The following is an 18458-nucleotide window of genomic DNA, read 5'->3' on the forward strand; positions in this document are numbered from 1 at the left end:
GATATTTATGGCACACTACTATAAAAACATTTTTTCCTTTAACTTTTTTTTCTAAATATTTTCTTATATATATATATATATATATATATATATATATATATTTTTTTTTTTTTTTCTCTACGTTTTCCTTAATATAAAGATGCCAAAGCTATACCATTAGCGTGGCCCTAAAACCCTGATACTGTACATACCGAACCGTGGGCCCACTCTACCATTGCATCCATAGTGTTGACTAGTCAATGTTTTTAAACTCAGTTTGTCTGTGTGGTCCTTTTTAAAGTTATCCAATGGAAATGTCATGGCCCCTGCGTTGTGAAATGCTCCCTGTCGCTGTCATTTATATGTATCATCTTTTTAGCTGCTTTACGTCGTGCCTTTGCTCCCAGTTGGACATGTAATTTCCCCTATATTTCTCCCTTCACAGCTCTGCACACAAGCAGCACTTCTCATTCTGTCTCAACCACCGTGACCTCCAACACTGCGTCCTCTGAGCATTACTCAGATCCCTGGCCCACAACCGAACACCTATACAGCTGCATCTCCCCTTCCGGTCACTCCTCTGACTTCAAGTGCCCTGACCGCAGTGGGTCACACCGGATTACTCAGGGAGATGGAGTGTTGTCTTCAGATGCACATCGCTCCCTCGATGCTCAAAATCAGCCTGGAGGAAGAAGCCGTTCATCCCCTGCGCAGCGTCCAATCTGTCTGTGTCGTTGTTTTAGATACGCGGGGCAAGGAGGCAGAATGAGCTCACAGGGTAAGCTGCCCTTTGACCCTCAGGATTGTCAATATCTCAAAGTCCTAATCAAAGGACCAGTGACCCCCGATGATGTTTACTCCAGTGGGCAGAAAGTTCAGTGCTCTGAATACCAGAAGGCATTTTCGCACAGAGACCAAGAGACTGGCACTGAGCCCTCGTCTCTGTCGTCCCAACTTGAATCTTGTATAATAGATTTGCCTCCACCTTGTACCCTTGAACCTTACATCCCTGTGGCAAAATATCAACCTGTGGAAAATCCTTCCACGAACATTCCTCAGAACTCCATTGTTTATCAAAAAGAGGCGTATTCAGAGTGTGACCATTCAAAAGGTTCAAATCCTAAATGTGAAGCGTCTGGTGACACAAGAGACACCTCCCTACCTTTGAAGGGAAAGAGGAAACGTGCTGGTTATTCTTGCGCTGCCCGTGATCATGTTTTGGATAACAAAGAAGCTAAAATAAGCAATGGAACACGCAGCCAAATGCACTTGAATGCATCCTGGGTCTGTCTGTCATGCAACAATGTCTTGGCAAGCGAAAGGGCATTGGCTGCTAAGTCTCAGAGCGGTGCGTCCAAATATGCAGAGGACCCCCAAAACAAGTCGTCAATCACAGAAGTGATAGACGCTGTTGGCCAAGCTCAGCTCAGAACAAAGCGTTGCTCAAATCAGCGTGCCAACAGCCCGGAAACGTGCATATCTACCAAAAGGCCAACTGACGACGTTGGGATGGTGGACGATGAGCCGGCACCCAAAAAGAGGCGCGGCAGACCCCCTACGAAAAGGACGAGACGGCTGGGCAAAGGTAACCGCCGGACTTCTTCCGCTGACAATACGAGTCACGACGCGCAAGACGCCGAGAATTCCAGCGAGGCGAGTTGTCAAAGGGAATGCGGTTTGATCGAGCCCGATCTAGACGTGCAGCGGGCCGCGGCTTCAGGGAACACAAAACAACCTCGGACACATAGAGGCTCTGCCTTCAGCTTGGACACAAAAGTCGGACAAACTCAACGAACACCAAGAGTGTCTCTCACCGAATGTAGTCATTTCATGAACAGCGGACACATCAAGACGAAAACTGAAACAAACGTCCAATTTGAGGGAAAAGCTTGCGATGACAAAAACAGCAGTCGTGACGCGTTTACAGCGGAGACACAGGTTGAATGGGAAACGTTGCAAGCACGGCACGGAGTTGAAGCCCCTGCCACACTCGCTGTTCCGTCCGATAAAGGTCAGATACCACCAGCGGACGAGAAACACAATCCAAAATGGCTGAGTGAAGAGGAACGCCGGCAGCAGGTTCAAAACGACAGGGAGGCTGTGGACGAGGAACAAAGGAACCACCGCAATGTTGCAGCAGAGAAAGAGCAGGAGGGTCCTGATAAAGGTGAATTATTTTGCTTTGTTGATGGTAGATTGTCATCACTGCATGTCGTCTTGACGCCGCCTCATCTGTTACAGTTGTAAAGGTGAAAACTAGGCCCTCTTCAACTGTCATTGAGCCAATAGATGAAAATAAAGTTCCCCGGTGTTCACTCCCAAACCAAAAAAAGCACGGACGAGTGTGAAATCTTCTGTTTTATGGATAAATGTATTTTTGCAAGTGTGTTTTCACTTCAGTTATACAGATTTATTTTCAAACATTTAACTTTGTCCTATCAACCCCTCAGCGCCGGTCACGGCCAAAAGTGCGGGGCCGTCCGCAGCTACCGCCAAGAACTTCCCTCTCAGGCACGTCGGTCCACCGCGGTTGGGGAAGCGTCGCAGTCCATGCGTTTCCATTCGCAGGACGTGGCGCGTGCCACCGGTGGCTCAAGCTGTGATCAGCGAGATGAGGAGGAGGAGGAGGAGGAGGAGGAGGAAGAAGAAGCTGAAGTGGATGTCCTCCTCTGCTCCCCCGGAGAGGAACTCCATCCCGTAGAATGCGGGAAAGACGTGGCATCGTGGGAATGTCCCCGGACGAACAGGAGGAAGACCATGAGGTTGATGTGACCGGAATTTAGGAGTTAAGTCTTGGTTCGTTTAATTCTTGTCAGTTATACATAGTGTTAATGTACTTCATGCGTTTAGACGTTTTATTTTTTTGTTACTCGGGTTGTACTTGCATTGCTGTTGATGTGCATTTGGGAAAATGTTGTGGATCCTCTTCAGTCCGGTTATTTCATTAAAAACTTGTTCTTGTACATGCGGCTATAATGATGCAAAGCAATTGGCATTTTTTGATTTCATACCTACGGATCACATGGTTGATGGTCCAACAAGTCACTTTTAGTTTGGTTTGTCAAGGCTGATTAAGATCTGTAAAAAGTTTGTCACCGTAAATGTTAATTCTGTGTGTTTCATTCATTAGGTAGTCTGACTACTGTTTACAGACCTGTAGTTTGTTTTTATTTTTACGTTCTTCAACTATCTCTGCTAAAGTTTATTGTGTTTCGGAGTCTTGACTTTTACTCTCCTACAATTCAAAGCATGCGCCTCATTTTACTTTAGTTGAATTATCAATTAGGTACATATCCTGGTGAAACACACCCCCTATTACATTTTCAGTCGGCACTTTATGCTGTAATGTAGGCTCTGTTATATCAGGGCATAAATACTTGTAAAAATGTAACTGTGGTACTTGTATGGGGGTAATTTTGCGTCAAGATTATTTGTACTTTTACTTCAGTAAAACGTCTCCTCGTTGAGTATTCTCGTCACTGGTGAGGCCATATCCTAACACAGACAGTAGTTAAACATTTATAACTAGTGAAAAAAATAGATATGGGAACAAATACAAACTTAAAACATTTACAAATGAAATAATATAGAATAACGTTTGCTGCTACTAATGACAACGACAACGATAGGACGACTCGCTGCTTCAACGCTTTATTGCAACCGGAAGTAGGTCCGTCGCCCTTTCCGTCCGTGTAGAAACAGCACGTGTGTGCCGCCGGGTTTGAAGGTTACAGGAGCGGCAGCGGCAGCGGCCCGGACCCTGTTGGTGCTCTGCGAAGCGAGGGTTGGCGGCGAGCCGGGGAAGGGAGAGGCGGAACGCGACACTCGAGCCCGGCCATGGATCCCATGAAGGCGCAGCAGTTGGCGGCGGAGTTGGAAGTGGAGATGATGGCTGACATGTACAACCGGTAATAACGCTGAAGCCGTCCGCCGCGGCTAGCCTGCCCGTCCAGGCAGCTCCGTGTGCGTTCGGGTGGCGATTGAACGAGTTAAAAACGACAAACAATAAACTCCTCGGGGGTTGCAACGGCGACTTAAAACCGTTCACGCGGTAATGTACAGGCGGCGGAATAGTCCCTGACAGGGTGAGCGGGACCTTGTGTCGCTCTGATGCGGCTGTTTTGCGGCTTCCGCTCAGAAAACAGGCCACAAGAGCGTAGCCAGTTACTGACTCTGCGAAACAAAAACAAAAACAAACCGCTCTACACACCATCGAAGACTTTTTCAGACGTGTAATTGGACGTATTGGAAGTCTCCCGTTGTCGTTTCTATGTATCGCCGCCAGACGGCGCCACTCGCCTGTGCCATTAAGAGCAAGGTGGGCGGAGGGACGGGAGGGACGCGCCACCACCAGGTGGGGAGGTGGTTGCCCGTGGCAACGGTGATTATTCATAAACAACTGACTGACTAATCATAATCGAGTATTTCAGAGAGCCGTATAATAAGGATGGACAACACAGATCACTTGGATTTCCCCCTGGGGGTTCAATGAAGTCATTTTAGATGACTGTAGTAAAAGTAAAGCACCACATTGGCATTTGTACCTAATTAAAAGTAAACACTCGCTCTTGAATGTACTCAAAGTGTCACGAGTCGTATCCAGTTCCATGATATTACCGAGCCACATTATACAGCATCATGTGCCTGTTGTACCTTATTTGTACCGGTAACTACTTAAGTTTGAAAAATAACGTCTGTCAGAAATGTAGAAAGTGTCGATATTTGGTTTGTAATGGGGTGTAATAAAGTTGAGATTGAATATACCTGGAAAATGTACTTGGAGGTGCAGTGTGTAGAATTGATGGAACAGACCTGGCAGAAATGGAATATAACATTCATACGTATGTTTTAATTACTGTATAATCCCATGAAAATAACAATCGTTGTGTTTTCATGACCGTAGAATGAGCCATTTATATGTACATGGGGTGCAGGTGCGCTTCCACTGAGGCCACTGTGTTGTGCCGCCATGTTTCTATGATTCATGGTTGTTCAGTTGGTTGCGATCTGCAACCTCATTGCTAGATGCCACTAAATTATAGACGCGGCACATTTCAAGGGAACTTCAAAACATTATTTTTTTTTTTTTACAATTCAGCAGGGGCGGAGTAGCCGGTCTTTCAACAGCGCAGGACAACGCCAATGCCTCTCACTGAGTACAGCTCTCCTCTCTTTTAGAATGACCAACGCTTGCCACAGGAAGTGTGTACCCCCGCATTACAAGGAGGCGGAGCTGACGAAGGGCGAGTCGGTGTGTCTGGATCGCTGCGTGGCCAAGTACCTGGACCTCCACGAGAAGCTCGGGCGCAAGTTGACCGAGCTCTCCGTTCAGGACGAGGAGATGATGAGGAAAGCCGCCGTGGGGAGTGGCTAGACTGACAAAGGGGATAAGGAGGGTTGTTTTGTTTTGGGTTGTGGAGCGGATTTATTTGTTCTTAATTTTATTTTTTTTGTTGGGGGTGGTGCTGCGAGGTTTGTTGCCGGGGTAGAATGAAAGTTACATCGAAAGACCTATTTACATGCCCGCAACGCGGCGGTGAGACCGACCGCCGTCGTGGTGTTCTGAAGGTGTCTCCAGAGGAAGACGGCGGGGAGGTTTTGGTAAAACGCGCGCCCAAATCATCATCTTTTTTTTTTTTTGTTTGTTTTTTTTTTTGCTTTGTCGGTGTGTGAGCACGGGCCCTTTCTATCAGGTCACGAAATCACAGGAGACCCCGATGAGGTTTACAGGATGTCAGTCTACTTGAGTGGTCAACAACGCAGAAGGAGTAATGTTGGTTCTTTACGCTACCTTTTCCGACTAACGTACAATTGTATTTTTTTATTATTTTTTTTATTCCCATGTAATTACTGTGAAAGGTTGTTTTACTTGATAACTTGTGTCTGGCAACATGTACGGTTTCAGTCCAAAATAACTTATCACTTTACCGGCGACAACTCATGTTTGTTTTTTTTAATCGTTTTTGTTTTTTCTTTGCAAGTTCTTGGCCTCTGGTGTTTGTCTGGCAGGACGGATATATGGACTGCTTACTGGGGCTTCACGGGGACGGAACATCCGTCAATTGCTTCAAACTCGTGGCCTGGTCATCGGCGACGCCTCGTGCCGCCCGCACGGCGTCTGTGGACCATCTGTTTTGTAGGACTGACGTCGACGTGTTACGCTTTTGCCGTGTGAATGAGGGGTCTTGTCTGTTGTGATGCATTTTATCCACATTGTTTGAACCACACTTGTGAAATAAAGTCTTTTTTTTTTTTTTTTTTTTTTCTCGTTTGTTATTTTGGACAACCATTACTTTGATTGAATGCCTCCTTATTTATATATTAAAAAAACAACAACAAAAAAAAACAACCCATCATTGTCAATCTATGATGTGGGAAAGAAAATGGAAAAAGCAACCTAGACGTCCACACCCCGAGCTGCGGCGCACCAGCCCTGCAGCGGGACGAGCTGCGCTGCGTCTTTAAGGGGAGGACGCCTCGCTTCGCTTCGTTCGAGCGAGCGAGTGAGGAAGTGAGGACGGCGCGGTTTCGTTTCCCCCGCAGAGCTTTCATTTAGCCCCCTCACCTGTTCCCAGAAAGGAGAAGTGCGGGCGGGGCGGACATGTGACGCGGGGAACGCGCGCTTATCCCGTCGCACTTGTGCGCTGGGGACGCGGCTCCTGCTGAAACATGGTGAGTGTCCGAAAAACTTGGGCGGGGGACAAACACCAAGATTTGAATCAGAACAAAACTCTTTATCTTTTGGTTTTCATGCGTTTCTACGTTGTCCGCACATCATCGCATCTAATTCGTGTGTAATGTATGGAGTGGACTCAGCTGACTCGTCCATGCAGCCTGGACAGGCCGGTGTCTTTGGGGGGGATTTCGTAGAGTAGAGAAAGTAGAGCGTTATTAAACATTTTCCTTTGAGTGAAATGAGTTTGAGGAACTGCAGATTATTCGAAAGGTAATAATGACATTTGAGATATTTATATATATATATATAAAACTGTGGTGTTTTTTGTTTTTTTTTGGTGAACTTAAACATTTAATTCACAAGACGTTAGAGCATGTACATGACTGTAATGGCTGTTTCGGTCACTGTGTCCGTGTCACATCCTGACTTATAGTCGCTGTAGTTTGGACTCCAAATAACAGCGGACGATGAACGTCCAGTCGACACGAGAAAGGTTTGAGAATCATTGTGCGTCGTGTGCTACCTGTTCCCGCCACCAGATGGCGGCGTCCGACACCGAACATCTCCTCAGCGAGGACGAGGAGCGTGTCGCGCCCCCTGGTGGGAGTACGGGTGAACTGCTGGATGTGGGCCAAGAGGGAGCCATGAATGGCCAGGTAAACTACCTTCACCCGGGGTGCCAGTGACAAAAACAATGAAGGCAAAAATGTGTTTATATTCATTGAAATTATGAAACATTGAAACATGTTCACTTACCTCTATGTGTGCAATTTGGATGATTTAATAGATGTAGCTGCAGCAACTGGAGTTTAGTCGATGGCTCTAAGATGTTAATCACAGTCGATCTAAACGGCGTCATTGGAAAAAATGAAGTGAAATCCTTAGAATTAAACACTTTTTGGTTTGTAGCAGAGGCATGAGAGCAGGTTTAAAACCCCCCCTGTTATTTCATATGGTTGATTCCAACTCAATTTGCCTGAAAGAACACAAGTGGGCTGCATTGGTCACAGTCTCCCCGATCCAGGGAGCCACATGAAGACACATTATGACCAATCCGGCCTAAAATGAGTTTGATTGAGAGCCCATCTTAACACCCCGAACAAAATGAAGCGCGACAGATTTCGAGTGCATGTGATGGAGGCCGCCGACCGGTTTGCGGGAGTGAAATCCCAGCCGCTAACCCTTGGCTCTCCGTCCCGCCCCTCGCTGCTCCTCAGATGGAGGAGTTCTTGGGTCCTCAGGCTGAATACGATGAGGAGGAGGAGGAGAGGAAGTACTACCGCAGGAAAAGACTCGGGGTCATCAAGAATGTTCTCGCAGCCAGTGTTGGAGGCATGATGGTGTACAGCGTGTACATGGGTGGGTTGAGTTCTGTGCGTGTGGGGGGGGGTGTGTGTGTGTGTGTGGTTTATGTAAGGGTTGAGGTGGTGTTGGGAAGTGCGACGAGAAACTGCAAACAGGCAGATGGATCGAAAATAAGACACATATGCCCAATTGCAGCAAGGGCGATTCCTTTCAATATTTAAATCCCGCCTGCGCGTGTCCGTGTGCGTGTGCGTGCGTGTGTGTGTGTGTGTGTGCGTGTGTGTGTCCAGGCCTCCTGCAGATGCAGCTGATCCTGCATCATGACATTACTTACAGGGAAGTGAAGTACAGCAACCTGGGCCTTCTGGAGATCGACCAGAAGATGCTGATGGGCATCAACATCACACCCATCGTGGGGCTGCTCTACACTCCCATTCTCATCCGGTGAGCACGGACTGATCCGCTCGCAAGAGAAGAGGAAATGAAAGATAAAATAAGAACAAAAGGCGGCTGTGATATATTTTAAGCACTAATTTGACATGGCCAATTAAATTTAATGTGATATAAAGTTTGTGAATCTCATAGGATAATTAGCGTGGTGTTATTTCCATTAGTACATTGAAAATAATCCAATCTGTTAATATTTAAATGTTATTTAGATAATTGTTTTCATGATTGTTATTGTTATTTACATCTACCATCACTATCGTTATTTGTGCATTTGTGTTAACCTGTGCATAGAGGCAATAAAAGCCACAAATGAATATGCAGATGACACACGCACTCAAGTCCTTGAATTTCTAGGGAGGGGGGGCTCGGCAAAAAAAAGTTTGAATACCACTGAACTACATAGTAATGACCAAGTATGACATCAGACTGATTCTGCTTACGCCCCCCTCCCCTCAGGTTTCTCGGTACTAAGTGGATGATGTTCCTGGCGTCGGGAATTTACGCACTTTTTGTCTCGACCAACTACTGGGAGCGACATTACACCCTCGTACCGTCGGCCGTCGCTATTGGTGTGGCCATCGTCCCATTGTGGGCCTCCATGGGGAACTACATCACCAGGTGACAAACAGGAAGTGGAGTGTGGTGGAGTGTTCATCTGGATAATCCACGTTAAATAAGTCCGCGTGAAAACGCCACTATGAGCGAATATTCTCCCGTAAATCTCCGCTCTCTGAGTGATCCCCGCGCGTTCCCTTGTCCCCGTTCCTCCCAACAAAACCCAGAAAAACACTGCGTTTTTGATTTTAATTTCAATTTTTATTCGTAGATGTGTTTTATTTTCCTAATTGAACGAAACCAAAAAAAAACATGTAACCCCCGCCACCGCCGAAACAGCAGCCTCTCTGTGCCTCCTGATTTACAGAATGAGGCCGTGTCAAGTAAATCCCAACTGTGAATGACGTCGTCGTAGACGACGTCGGCTTGTTTTTGGTGGCTGAAAAAAAATGCTACGAGTTCTCGACCAATCAAAAATATTCAGCGCTGCAAGCCCCGCCCCCCAAAAGATCCTGTACTTTTGCAAAGAAAGACGAAAGTATTGTCCCCGGAACATCGTATCGACCCCGGTCCCTGCGGTTCCTCCGAAGGTCCCTGGTCCTCGGGGAAGGTCCCCGCGGTGCCAACGGGGCTTCAGTCTGAGATGAGGCCTCTCCTCTGTGTTTACAGTTCTACAATGATCAAGTGTATTTTTTATATTTTTATCTTTCAATGTGATGAGTACTTCCGAATTAAAAAAACATGCTTGTCCTGACGCGCGCACACTCAGGATGGCCCAGCAGTACTACGAGTACGTCAACTACAAGGAAGAGCACGTCCAGGAGCAGAGGCGGCTGCCCAAGGGCGCCTGTCACAGCTACGTCATCGTCTTCCAGTCCGTCTTCTACATCATCTTCCACGTGAGTCTCGGCGCTTCCTTCCTGTTCGTGGAGTCTTTATTTATTTATTTTTTTGCCCATTTGTGGAACTCGCCGTACAATACCACAAGATTTGTTTCCATTCATCATGATATCCGTGCGATCGTAGAAGGACCAAATATCCTGAGTAGATTTTCAGGAATTAAGTCACATACTGTAATCATTCAGTGCTTTTTTTATTTTTTGCTTTTTTTTTAATTTTTTTTAATTTTTATTCCTCTTAATTTGTTGCGGAATTTTAAGTCCGTTTTATGGCGATGAAACGAGGCAAAGCAAAGTTTTCTTCGCCCTAAGATGTAGTAACTCTCTTGATTTTCTCTATCTGTATATATATATTTTCTTTATATAACTGACCATTTCTGTTTTATTTATTTATTTGTTTTTATTTTGGGTATTTGTATATATTTGACGATTCAATTTTTTTTATTTAAACCTCACTTTTTATTCAATTGTATTTTACTCTTATCTTTATTAAAAAAAATAATAATAATCCGACTTTTTTTATGCCAAACGACTGTTCCTAGTCGATGTAAACGTCGGAATAAACCGGTTCTGATTCTATAGATTTCCTGTCTGTGCAGGTGCAGGACATAGCAGCATCAAGTACGGCCTTTTGCACTAAATGTCGACTCCACCGGTGTTTTTGTTTTCTCTTCCTCCTCAGCTGAGCTTCGTCTTTGCACAGTTCCCCATGCGCCTCTTCCTGCACGACTCCCTCCACGAACCCAAACACATTCTCTTCAACGTCAACAAGTACTGCGGTAACGACACGCCGCACTCGACACCGGAATACAAGAGAGAGAAATGAGAAGAAATCAGAATCAGAAATACTTTAATAATCCCAGGGGGAAATTACTTTCGTTACAACTCCAAATCTACATACAACATATTTACATACAACATATTAACGTACAACATATAATAATTATTAAGAAACATTTATGTATATATATATATATATATATAAACATATCTATATACACATGGTAAAGAAACCATTGGACCATGGAGGAAACCATTTGACCATTTGTATAATGTAGCTGTGTGCACTGATCAATTTTATACTTAAACAAGGCAGCCCATTAGAAGACGTCAACCGTTTGAAAAATATCAGCTGTAAAGATCGGACTAGAAATAAGATGTTATTTTTAGCTGAGAGCAGTGAGAAGTCTCACTTCTCGTTTTTTTAAGTTAGTGGGACGTTCCAGTTCACAGTTCCCAGTTATTATACCCTTAACCCCTGCACCAAAAACCCGTTGACACCGCTAGGAAAAACCCGGGTCTCAGGCCCTGGTTAAATGACTCGGCAATAGACCCGGGTTTTGATCGGCTCCACCTCCGATGGGTTGGGATATGAACAGGACACTCGGATCGACGCGATAATTTTGGCCCCTTTACCTGCGCGTTGAAATTCCAGAAGCCGGTCCATAAATAGACAGGAATATCAGTGTGTCATTCCAACATTTCATATCCCATTTAGAATCCAAAATCAGAAGTTATTTACTTCTTTCCGCATGGGGGGGGGCTTTGAAATGTTGTGAGTGCGGGGATCGAACCGTGGGGAGCACAGCGGAGAGCCCTGTTCCCGTCGTTCATGAACGAGCCGATTCTTTTGAACGGCTCAAAATACCGAAAAAATAATGTTTAGTATTCACTTCCACTTTTAAGCACTGCTCAGTGTACACCATCTATCACATGCAGAGATGACTATTTCTTGCACAGCTACAGGACGGGACGGACTTCGTCCAACGTGACTTCACGAGTGTCCCGGTGAGATTCCAGCCCCTCAATCAGGGTTTCCGCTGCGGTTTTTTTCAGGTGCTGTGATCAGTGGTTTGATCCCGGGCTTCAACACCACGGTGCTCACCAAGCTGCCGCGCTCCATGATGCTCATCCAGGTGGAGAGCATCCTCATGGGCTTCGCCTTCCTGGCCATGATCATTGTAAGTGGCCATGTGGTGGACTCTGTAAAATAAACATTCAAGGTTCTTTTGGAAAACGGGAGCGTTGCAACACGGTCAGACGGTTTTTATATGTTACACCTGGGGGAATGAAATGGTCGCAAACCGTGCATTTAATCAGGGTTTTCATGGTTTTATCGACTCTTTTGTACTTTCGCAAATCAACCTCTTTTGGCTACATCCACGCTGGATGGCAAGATGGAGCAAGAGAGCAGATGGACACGTCATGACGGAGGCCGTGTGTGTGTGTGTGTGTGTGTGTGTGTGTGTGTGTGTGTGTGTGTGTGTGTGTGTGTGTGTGTGTGTGTGTGTGTGTGAGAGATTTACCTGTCACTCGTTGATTGCTCCGACAAGCAACAGGCGTACAGCCACCCTGATCCCGGGCGCAATTACCTAGACCCGTGACGGGTGTGGCCGCGTTAGTAAGAGACTAGAAACAGGGAGTTGCACCGCTTCCTACGTTCAACCTGCTGTAGCCAGCAGTACCTTCCGGATGTAATTGGAAATTGCATAATCTAGTTTTAAATAAGATGTGATATTTTACTGTGACTTGAAACGTGTTCAAAAAATACACTAAGACACGTGGGACTATAATACAAGTTTCACCGTTTTTGAAAAAGGAGATTTTAATTTCATTGTTAACTTTGCCCCATTGCGCTGCATTGGAGCACAGTGAGAAGCTGCGGCGGAGCGGTAAGTTTCTCACTATTTGCGTTCAGAGAGGTTGTTGCTATGAACAGTTATGAATATGAATAATGAAATATGAAAAAAAAAAAAAGGACTCACCTGTTTCTCCCAATGCCCAGTTTCTGGTGCTGTGTGGGGCGGCGTACCGGCCGACGGAGGAGATCGACCTGCGCAGCATCGGCTGGGGCAACATCTTCCAGCTGCCGTTCAAACACCTGAGAGACTACCGCCTGCGTCTGCTCTGCCCCTTCTTCATTTACAGCGGCTTTGAACTGCTCTTTGCGATCTCTGGATTCTCTCTGGTGAGGAACTGCACGAACATCTCATATAAAAAAAAAATATATATATCTATATATATAAAAAAACAGGAATTCCCAATATTCCTTGTGTGAATGAGCTCTACAATGTGCTATGACTGTACAGTATATGACCTGTATAAGTGGACAAAAGTGACTCTTAATCTCACATGCCTGTTGTGGCAGCTCCGCCCGCCTGACCCCACCCGAGTGACCTATCAGGGCCCTCGGACACAGAGACGTTGTAAACACACCAGTTTAATGTAGAGAGTGGGCAAGATGGAACAAGCTCTCTGTGTGTGTGTGTGTGTGTGTGTGTGTGTGTGTGTGTGTGTGTGTTTTTTACCTGTTGATTGCTCTGATGAGCAACAGGCGTACAGCCACCCTGATCCCGCGCCCAATTACCTAGACCCAAGACAGGTGTGGCCGCTTCAACCACACCACACCTGTGTGAAATTATTGGCCAATGTACAAAGGCTTTGATGGGTAAAACACAAGCTTTTCTGTCATGTTTTTGTAAATTAGAACAAATTATATTCGTGACAAAATACCTCCCCCAGGCTCCGGCTCATGTGACTCCCCCAGAGCCCCACTTTTAAAAATATTCTGGTTTTGGCTTTTTGATATAGGTTTAGGTTTAATTTATGAATTTATTTTAATACAACTTTAATTGTACAGTATACGTGTTGGAACTAGGGATGCACGTTGAGTGCTGCTTCCTGTTGAATCCGCCGTTGGGGCTCCACTGGCCAGGTCCGTCATGCGGGGTCCTCGCGGAGCCCACAGCGTTTCTCTCTTTTTGCGCGAGAGGTTTATTATTTCTTTTAAACTGCACGTGGCTGCGCAGCCTTTTCAGTAGAAACGACAGATAAAACTACATGGAAATGTTCTAGTAAAGAGTGCAATCAAGCAAGGTGTCCAGTCGGAAAATAACCCCCTGCGATGGTCGTGTCCCTCATAATTACAAACGTCTCCACTCGCTCCGGATAGTGTCTGGTCGTCCACGAACGATCCGCTTCTTTTGAACGTCTCTTCTGTAGGAATGAAGGGAACCGAGTCTCGCTGGGCGACGAGACGTTCCTTTTATTTTGTCAAGTTTTATGTTGTGTTGTTTGTCTGAGTTGCAGTCTCCTGCCGCCGGCAAATGTTTCCCCCTCCATGTAAGAGATAGCCTATGCTCCTCCCTGGCCGGGAGGAGGTGCCCCCGCTGAAATGTCACGTCAGGTTCGCAAAGCGAAGACACACACGCACTGGTCTGACTGGGAGGTCCTATTTTACTATTATTATTTATGTGCGAAAAATACTGTTTATACCTGTTCTACACAAAAATAACAAACTATAGTACTGGTTTAATTTATTATTTTATTGTTAAATGTTTTAAAAATATTATATAAATAAATATTTAATGGGAATTCATTTAATGGAATCAGATAGAATTAGATTTGAATGATCCACTATCCTCCAATCAGGTGAACTTCAGATGAACATCTCCCCCCTCCCCACACAGTCATACACACAGAGCGTCACACTAGTTATTTTCGACAGACTACTATAAAAACATTTTTTAACACGTTCCAACTTTTTTAATAAAAAAAAAAAAATCGTAAATATGATACCGAAACCGTACCATTACCGTGGCCCCAAAAACCGAGATACATACCGAACCGGGAGCCCACTGTACTGTTACGTCCTGGGTGATTGTGCAGGGTGATTGTGGGTGATTGTGTCACACATCACAACAATCATTTTACAACGACATACTGTCAGTTATTTCCCTTTTGTTCCCTAGTTCAGTGAGTCTTACTTTCGTTTCGTCTCATTTCGTCGAGTTGGCGTAGTTTTCCGGTGAGTTCATGCCGACACTGTTCCCTTCCATCTTTCGTCACGTGGGTGCGTTTCTTCCCGTCTCCCCCCCCCGCAGTCGTACGGCGTCTGCGTGTTGGGCCTCAAGAAGCTGTGGCTGCTGATCGTCGTCTACGGCCTGTCCTGCTCGCTCTTCTCGTCGCTCTCCCTCTGCCTCCTGCGCCTGCCGCGCTGGTGCTCCCTGGTGGCGGGCGCGGCGGTGCACCTGGTGCTGCTGCTGGTCCTCCTGTGCTGGTCCCCGGAGAAGAACGATCCCAAAATGCAGGGCCCGCTGCTGGTCATCGCCGTGCTGTGGGGCTTTGGCACGGCTCTAAATAAGACCGGCCTCAGCAGTGAGTGTGACACGTATCTGTTCAAGTGCCGACTCTGTGTGCGTCTGCATTCCGGAAAAGTTTGACGGGACAAATCAATGTGACGCAGAGAGCCACGAGAAGCACCGATCTGCGTTAACGCCCGCCCTGCACGCTGCGTACTGATTTCACCCAGTAGGCGGTGCTCTGAGCCACGCCTGCTACGCGCTGCGCCGGTTTTTTATCACATTTGCAAAGAAACGTTAACATTACGACCAGGGTTAATGTGCTTCATCAGAGAACACTAGAACAGTCACTTGACAGCTCCAAAAAAACATGCTTGAGAGGTGTGGCATTGCTTGTGTGGAATCTTCAACGGTGAGCACATATCTTTTGACAACCACAGCTTCAGAGATGTTAGCAGACAGGATGACGTAATTGCATTTCATACTTTTTTTAAAATAGCTGAGTAATCAATTTTTTCAAACTTTAACAACTGAATGGTTGAAATGTTGTTCCATGGTAAGATAAATGTAGTTATTTACAGATGGGTTTTATGTACAGATAGGTTTACAAGAAATTGTTTAACCCAACCAACAATTAATGAAACAATTTATTGATTATAACATTCAGAATGTTCGTTAAGTTCATTATTTTCTCATAAAATGTATTAATATTCAAGTTTAAGTTCAAGAGATTATTTGTCACATACATACACATACGGTCATACAAATATGCAGTGAAATGTCATGACACCCGGTGATTACGCACAATAAGCTCTATAAGCTCTGAAAATACTAAAATGTGCGAAGAAAATGATCATTTGCATTTAAATACGTTGGTCGATACGTGGTTTAAGACAAATATTAATCTGAGCTTTTCAAGATGTAATGGAGGGAAATCTGTTAATTGTTCAGTACTTACTTTTACCATAAACTAACATCTCAACCATGGGGCCGGGGTTGCTCGTTCAGAAACTGCATGGTCGGTCAAAAAACAAAGAAACATATATTTTTGTTTTATTTCTTGTGAGACAGTTAAAGGGTGATAAAAGGTCAGATTTTTACTATACAACCCATGCTCGCGCCGCCCAGGCAGAGAGATCATTATTTGGTGTCTTTCTCCCACAGTCCTGCTGGGGATGTTGTACGAGGACAAGGAGCGTCTGGACTTTGTCTACACCATCTATCACTGGTGGCAGGCCATAGCCATCTTCATCGTCTATCTGTGGTCCAAACTGCCCATGAGGGTGGGTGGGTGTGTGTTTGTGTGCCCGTGTGTGTGTGAGAGCATTTCAGAGAGAGGAGCGAGAGAAAATCTGCATGTAAACGGTTGTACCTGCACTTGGAGTTTTTAATGCAATCCATAATCCAGAGGAGAGCTTTTATCCTTTTCCTTTTCAATGTAATAATGCCTTCTATTTTTGTCCCTCCCCCCTACTCAGGCCAAACTCTCCATCCTATTGGCCACTCTGCTGCTGTCCTGCTACTGCTATTTAGTGATGGAACGGCGCTTGGCCAGGAATGTGCCGGTCAGACTGCCGCGGATCCCCCGCCCACAACACAAGGTCACTGTCATTGTCTGTTATTAGTGGCATCTGCTCGTTTACTGTCTTATTCATTTCCCGCTTAAGTCTTTCTCCATGAGGTTATATTATAAATTGCTGTATTATAATCACAAGATCTGCATATAGAGCGGCAGGCACATCGGGCTGCCCCGAGCACCTGCCCCTTTGCCCCTTGATGCCCCCATGGACCCATGGTGCTCTTCTTATCAGGCGGATTCTTTATTATTTTTTTTAAGCGTCAGTGGGCATGGAGGGAGCGGGTTGTCTGGGTAAGATATATTCATGAGGCACATGTGTCCTCGGTGCACCCGCGTCGTGCGCACAGCGGAGCACAGGTCACGGGGGTACCCGTGTGCATCATGGCGGGCACCGTGATCCGTGCTCCGCTGTGCTGCTCCGTTTGCCCAGAGGCAAAATGCCTAGAACCCGAGCTGGGGGGTGCATGTGCCTTTTTTTTCTCGTTTTTTGTTTGTTTTTTTTGTTTTTTGAGCACCCGCCCCTTTTAAAGTCTCTGCACGGGCCTGTATAGCGGGGAAGTGAGATCCGATCACCAGCGGTTACGCAACAGCTCTGAGCGGAGAGGGGCGAGAACCTCCGCCCCCTCTCTCCCTCCCTCCCTCTCTAGCTCCGCTCCAGTTTCAGAACACGGTAAACTGCACTTACACCGTTTCAATGCTCGGGTTTTTCCTGGCGGATCGACTCCATCGTTCGCTGATGGACGATTTAACCGTAAATCTGCCCAAGCCTAATTGATTTCTGAATCAGCATTACTTACCTCTGACCCGCCCGTTTCGAAACGCCTCATGAATCTCTTCCTCCGCTCGGGCCCCCCCCCCCCCCCCCCCCCCCCAGACGTCATCTTTTCATTTGTATCCTCAGGTCAAAGGTTACCGCTACCTGGAGGAGGACAACTCGGATGAGTCAGACTCTGAGAAGAGTGGGGATGAGGACGAAGAGGAGGCCGAGGTCGAGGTCGAGCAGCAGGTGGCGGAGGGAGGAGCTGACGGCGCGGCCCACCAGGGGCCCGACCCGCCCGGAGCCCGGAATCTGGGCGGGGCCGAGGGTCGTCAACGGAAACGGCACGCCCGGGGGCCGGGGAGAGTGAGGGATGAGCATGAGGTGGCATGGTAGTGAGGAGTGAGGAGGAGTGGGGGCTCCGAAGACATTTCTGTAATTTCTGAATAATGATAGTGCTCAACTATCAACGACTTTATACACAAATAGCTTCACCCAGGGCGGAGAAAAGTCGTAATTAAGCTGAGTCATATTTAAAGCCTGGGTGCAAGTTTAAAATAAGTAATGAGTAATCCGTCAACTTTTAGACTGAAGCTCATGAACTATTTCCAGTCATGATATATTTAGACTGAAGGATTGAGAATAAAAAAAAAAACGGAAATACCTTATTATATACATGGGTATACAGAGCCCCCTCCCACAGGCAAAATAGGGTTTTCAAGGAATAGATTTGTATCTTCTGTGGCGATACGGCGCATATTTACTGAATTGTGCAAATCATTCTGGAGGACTTTTCGTTTTTGCTTTTGTGCAAGGTAAGTCGGAGAAAAAGTTTTTGATATATGACACACAAAGGAATGTGAAGCCACCAGAGAGAGTTGTCCCTTTTTTTTCATTTTAAAAGTGAGAAGGGAGCACCAGGGGGAGGGACAGGAAGTGAGGATTCATCATAATAGCTGTTGCATATTTGTCTGAATGTATAAAAATGTTGTTTTTTTTTTTTTTTTAGTTGTCATTTAGGGAAGTTGTTTTGGTACTCTCTGTTAGTTATGGATTGTTAATGGATGGATTGTGTGAAGAATTTTTACCTTTTTTATTTTTGTATCCAGTTATCTCACCGCAGTCTCAGCTTATTTTCACAGGCTGCATTTAACTCATACATGTCTCAACATTTTAC

At 45.9% G+C, this 18458-nt stretch overlaps 2 protein-coding genes across 2 annotated transcripts; both read left to right on the top strand.

Moving 5' to 3' along the window:
• The first annotated feature begins 3701 nt into the window (after nt 1–3701).
• Nucleotides 3702–6281, top strand: timm10 (translocase of inner mitochondrial membrane 10 homolog (yeast)). The gene is made up of 2 exons (XM_079998445.1): nt 3702–3887; nt 5158–6281. Exons 1-2 carry the CDS (start codon nt 3817–3819, stop codon nt 5351–5353), a joined length of 267 nt encoding a protein of 88 aa, XP_079854571.1. The 5' UTR covers nt 3702–3816; the 3' UTR covers nt 5354–6281.
• A 245-nt stretch (nt 6282–6526) lies between these two features.
• unc93b1 (unc-93 homolog B1, TLR signaling regulator) lies at nt 6527–18443 on the top strand. Its single transcript, XM_079998580.1, has 13 exons — nt 6527–6651; nt 7195–7311; nt 7873–8014; nt 8251–8404; nt 8867–9028; nt 9735–9864; nt 10547–10643; nt 11701–11825; nt 12650–12832; nt 14748–15021; nt 16110–16228; nt 16424–16546; nt 17426–18443. The coding sequence occupies exons 1-13, from the start codon at nt 6649–6651 to the stop codon at nt 17675–17677; spliced, it is 1881 nt and encodes a 626-aa protein (XP_079854706.1). The 5' UTR covers nt 6527–6648; the 3' UTR covers nt 17678–18443.
• Nucleotides 18444–18458: the final 15 nt, after the last annotated feature.

Source organism: Zeus faber (assembly GCF_960531495.2).
Source record: "Zeus faber genome assembly, chromosome: 4".
In the NCBI taxonomy this organism is placed as follows: domain Eukaryota; kingdom Metazoa; phylum Chordata; class Actinopteri; order Zeiformes; family Zeidae; genus Zeus; species Zeus faber.